The sequence below is a fragment of the Protopterus annectens genome, chromosome 5.part1, assembly GCF_019279795.1.
Source record: "Protopterus annectens isolate FY-2018-M chromosome 5.part1, PAN1.0, whole genome shotgun sequence".
NCBI lineage: Eukaryota > Metazoa > Chordata > Ceratodontiformes > Protopteridae > Protopterus > Protopterus annectens.
In genome coordinates, this window is record NC_056736.1 from 721,102,737 (window position 1) to 721,108,538 (window position 5,802).

Here is a 5,802-nt window from a genome sequence, read left to right on the forward strand (position 1 = left end):
ATACCTTTTAGGCACTTATTTTATGAGGATGTACAACAGGTACTAAAGGAGGAAAGAAAGTTTCTACTAGAAAATCCTATATTGGTAAGTAGAAGCGATTTTCTGCTTGGTGCCTAACCAATAACCAGGGCCCATCAGGGATTTTGTATAACTGGTTCTCAAATATTTGTGTTAGTTATTTTCCTCTGGCCTGTGTTATTCCTCTACAAATGTTAATCTTGAGGCCATTTCAGCATATCTGCCCATAGATTCTTCTCTTTCATTTCTGTTTGTGGAACAGTTTCTGAAAGGAGTTCTACACCTGAGACCACTCCATAAACAGGATGCTCCCCCTTGTGATCTCACATTTCTGCGGGAGAAGTTGACTATGTCTCATTTTGAACCTGCTCATGAAGTTCTTTACTTGAACAACTGTATTCATCATTGCTCTGACATCTATAAGAAGAATATCTGAGTTGCAAGCTCTCAGAGTGAATGAGACCTATCAGTTTTTCCATAGTGACATGGTCTATTTAACAGCAAACCACTCATTCATGCCCAAAGTGTTTCTAGAATTTACTTTGAATCAGCCATCAGTGTCCCAGTTTCCTACCCAGAACCATAAAACAGGTAGAAAAGATTCTGCACACTGAAGATGTGCATAGGTAACTCAGGTACTATCTTGACAGAACCTTTAGAAAAGCTAATTAGCTATTCTTCATCAAAAGACAAAACAAGGACAATCCCGTGTCTAAATAGGCAACATCTAGGTGTTTCGACAGTTGTTGCTTTTTGTTGTTCCCACCATGGCAAATCCATTCCAGGCAATATCAAGGCATATTCTATTAGAGCCTTGTTTTCTTCAATGGCATTCTGGAAAGAAGTGATCTCTAGAAGCATTTTAGAAGCAGCACCACTGTGCTGTTTACATACTTTTACAAAACATTACAAACTGAATTCCTTTTCATGGTCCAGGTTGAGCTTTGCTAGAACCATTCTCCAGGGGCTCCTAGATCTGTATCCTTCCTCCTTCCAGGTTGGATAGATTTTGGTAATCAACCCGAATACTATGGCAGCAGTGGGAATAATGTACATGGCTGTACATGTTTGTCACTGCTGCATTAGCCACACCCACCCTCCATCCCCTGCTCTTGTATATAGTTGTAGTGGGAATATAAATCAAGGTTTTGTTTAATTCTACTTTGTATGTTTTCTTGTTATTATTGGTTGGTTTATGTCCTTGTATGGGCAAGTAAGTATTGAAGAAATCTTCAGTCTGACTGCTGATTTCCATTCTTGAGATTAGCTAATCAGCAGTCACTGTGAAGGTGTGTGTGTGTTTGTGAGGGGAAGAGCAAACTTTTTTGAAGCTGGCCAGTTGTTTCCTAGGCAGAAAACAGCCCATGTAGTTTAAAGACTACTGCAGCAGTAAGAAAGTCAAGCAGTTACTGTAATGGGTAAGTACAACTTGGTCAGCTACTTTCTCTGACATCAGTAGAGATTTAGCGTACACTATTGTAAAGTGTAATTTAGTTAACTCAAAAATGATTTCAAAAGTTAATAAGAAATAAAAAGTAAGCCCGCTGTGCAAAATGAAAGTTGTTTTATGGCTAGGCTTGTATAGGCCCTAGGGCTGATAGCCTAGTACCAACCTATGACCCTATGAACCTATGACCCTATGAACCTATGAACCTATAAAGCTGGACTTGAATGGTTTGCATCATCATTGATTACTGTATTCATATTCCAACAGGGCTATAAAATGGATGATCTCTTAACGTCTTATATTAGCCAGATGTTGACATCAATGAGCAAGCAACGCAGCACAAAAAGCAATAAGTGAACTGAGGAAAATCGCTGGCAGTTAGCCTTGCAGCTCATTCACCAGCTGAAACTAGTTGGCTATCCCTGCAGCTGGGACAAGTCATTTTCTGCACAAGCCTGGAGAACAAACAGAAGTCCATCTCAAAGTTCATCTGACTCGGACATTTCGGAGTCTGGCCTTACTTCTCCATCTAGTGAAGATGATTATTTGTGAAGGCAGGCAGCTATGTTATCACAGCAAGATGGTTGAACTGACTACGACACAGCCGTTGTCTGCCCCACTTGTGTATCTCTATCATCTACTGACTTTGGCTGCATTCTAGAGTTGCCATGTTTGGTGCGCCAGAACACAGCTTATATACAAATTAATATAAATTATGCATAGATACATAAATATGTATATGCCTGTGTGAGAATGAAAAAATACCTATTTATATACCTATCTGTATGAATGTATATGTGTGTATGCGTGGCCTGTGTGTCTTCTACTAAAGTTACAGGATCACAGAACAGGATGTGACTCTCACAATGCGATTTTCTGTCTTTAACTTTCACAAATATCGTTTATATAAACCGTATGACTAGACACTCCCTTATTTGCTTTATGTCTCTTTTATTTCCTTTTCTTCAATCCTATCTAACTGATGAAACTCTAAAAACATCCTCAACAAACTTGCATACTGTTCTGTAAGAAGTCTGATTATGCAGGACAAAACTGCTGTGTTGTATTTCAGACTATGTTGCATAGCCTTTATCATGGTGAATATTTACATCTGGGTCTGTTTTCATATATTTTTTAAAATGTATTTAATGATATTTTTTTTCATTATTGCAAATATTTTAATGTGATTACACAAAGTTGAAACAAGAAAGTTGAAAGCTCTCAGCTTGTACAGTTCCAAGTGACTAAAAGTTAAGTCTGAATATATGAACTTTTTATTTAGGCATGATGTGAGTTATCTGTGCTACATATAAAATGCACCACTGCATAAAAAATGTATGCATGTGGGAGGCAATAGTACAGTGCTGCACCCTAACACATATACCACATAAAACTGCAAAAATGGCTCACATGCATACTCATCTGACTGATACCTATATACTAAAATAGCCCAAAAAAGCACAAATACTGGAAGCAGAGTGTCAATATATAACTAAATCTGTGGTAAAAAAAGAAATTCATAATTTCTACAGGGGAAGACTCCATACTGTCAGTCTTTTAATGAAGACAGCTGCAACTCTGGACTTTATATATAATCAACTCTGAAGTTATTTTAGCTGAAGACAGGGCAATATTCTGATCCCTGAAACTATTCCTGATGATTGTGTGATTTAACCAGGTGTACGTGTTGTACATTTTGATATTGTACAATTGTCTGAAACCATAAAATGTTCTTTTTTAAGTGAATGATCATATTGTCCTTTTTCCTTGGGTGGTATAACATTTGTTCTTGGTCAGAGTTTCACTTCTAAATTCCAGTTAAATAGCTTTTCTAGAAGTTATTTCTTTCATCCAGTAGAACCACACCTGAGAGTTGTACGGTCTCGCACTATGTCTGGGAATTCTAGTGTGGAACAACGTAAAAGTGATAAGTAAGCTGGTGTGTCATTTGTGAGCCCAAGTTATTATCTGGACTTGGAGAATATATCACATTTTGTTTTGTGCTACAGTTTGAGCTGATCGGGTTATATAAGACAAGTATTCATTATTATCTTATTGTCTGTCTTCTCACTTACTGCACCTTGTCATTGCTTGCTGGGGTACGGAATGTTTGCCCACTATATCTTGGAGTAGACCATTTCACTGATATAGTTATATCAACATCTGCTTTTCTAAGAATAAAAAGCTAAGAACCACAATGCTAATAGATTCATATACTGTCACGCTGTACATTGTACACAATAAACCTTTGCAGCTCAGAATCAACACACTAAAGTAATCGTTCATCAATGCATGCATGAAACAGTAGTATGTAAGGCAGGCGGGGTACTGTTGTGCACATACTAAGAGTATATGTATGAATTATGTGAAGTGTCAGTAAAGCTATTCACACAGGGAGTGTTCTGTGCAGACCGAAATTATGGTAAACATAATTTACTTGATAAGAAACCTATTACAGAAAGAGGGACACAGTGCAAGATACAGATAATACAGCAGGTTAGCCATGGCAAATTTAGTAAATCGCACAGGCAGGAAATGCTGACAGAGACAGAGTAACATACGTGTGCATAACTTTAAGATATTGACACACACCCTTAACATTATCTAGAGTTCTAGATGTGTATCATGCGGCTTACATTCCTGTAAAGCTTTGTGCAGTTCAACATTAAACCTGATAAAGATGGCAGCACAGAAACTCATTACTTCCTATTCTTAATGTTAAACTCCAGATGTTGCACGTTTTCAGGAACAATGTCAGATAAGTAATTTATTCTTTCATTAGAGAAACGGTACAACTAGAGGCTCCAGGAAATTATTCTGTCTGCAGAGCAGTTTAAGAACTAGAACTTTGTGGATCCAAAAATCCTCTTTCCTGACCATGAGCAGAATATCTAAGAAACCTGATATGGTACAGTTTACTTTATGTTTACATGCTATAGGGAAGAAGTTATGAATGTTTACAGTGCATTTAAGTTTCAAGAGGGAAAGAAATAAAATATTGCTGTGGCATCCTAGAAACTTTAATTATGGCAACATTATCAAATCATTTTCCACATATCTACCTTTTATTCTTCATAAGGAACCTGGTCCTACAGACTCGTTTGATAAATTTGTTACTGAACTAAAGAAATAAGCCAAGTAGCATGAACACAGTGAGTTATACAATTCATTCTGTTTGTGACATCAAGTATGATCAAATGAGAGGCAAATTATTGTAAGAACAACAGTAGGAGTGACTGACATGATGAAACATGAAAGGCATGATAAATGTGTCATTGTTAAATTCTGCACAAGGTGCTTCTACAAACATGATAAAAAAGAATCGCTAGGATTCAGAAACATCCTCACTGCTTCTATAAATTGCCTAGTGAAGGTAGGTCATTTTGCTTTACAGTGAAAAAATGTGATTCAGAAACAGAATGGCTGCAATGAGAAAGACCTCATTATTGGCTCAGTATTACATCTCTGAATATCCTTTGTTTAATATTAGCACTGTCAGTCCTAACACTGGCATTTTTTTCCCTGGTGGCCCAAACATTTCATTGTTAAATGCACCCCTACACCCCCATACACATATTCAGACACCCATGCACACACCCTGACATACATTCACTCCCAGATATCCCCTCCCAACAAAAACAGTCACGTACCCCCAAAAACAGCCCCTCTCCCCAGTCAATCACAATCATGGAAACACCCATTCACCCATGCATATGCTTCATCACACAGACACACACACACACACACACACACACACACACACACACACACCTCACAAACACATGTTCACCAAGGTTACCTGTACCGTGAGTGCTTCCATAGGAATGAATGGGTGACTGTCGTCTTTTGACAGTACTAACATACCCTCTAGCAGTAAAAATTTGTATAGCTGAGTAATTGTCTGAATTATTCAACAGCATAAATTGGGAGCTGCTGACATTTCCATTAGAGAGCACATGCATAATTAGAATTAGACACTCACCTGAATTACCTTCTTACCATGAAGCCTGGCCAGCAGGGCTGCTCTCCATGTTGAGGCTCCTGATAGAGAGAAATCTCAGTAGTAGAGCAATCTGTCAATGGTGAAAGTGTCCCGTGATGGGAAAAGAGCTGTGGTAAGGCTTCCTACTTATGATGAGGCTTTTTGAATTCCAGGGAAAGTCTTCTGATTAAGTGTGTGCAAATAACACAGAAAGAAAAAAAATCACAAAATCAAAATGTGTAAAATGAAATAAATACCTCTAGTTGAAGGAATTACAGCTAGAGGAACAAAGTCATAAAAAATAATTTGTTTATGGACACTAAGTATATAGTGTATACTAATCACCTGGAGTTGG

General features: G+C 37.7%; 1 protein-coding gene across 1 annotated transcript in view; it reads left to right on the forward strand.

Moving 5' to 3' along the window:
• Positions 1-3,211, forward strand: part of MYO7A (myosin VIIA) — a 1,588,820-nt gene extending 1,585,609 nt beyond the window's left edge. Inside the window, exon 49 of the mRNA XM_044073349.1 lies at positions 1,733-3,211. Coding sequence (XP_043929284.1) covers positions 1,733-1,822 — 90 coding nt within the window. The 3' untranslated portion in view covers positions 1,823-3,211. The remainder of the gene's footprint in view (positions 1-1,732) is intronic.
• Positions 3,212-5,802: the final 2,591 nt, after the last annotated feature.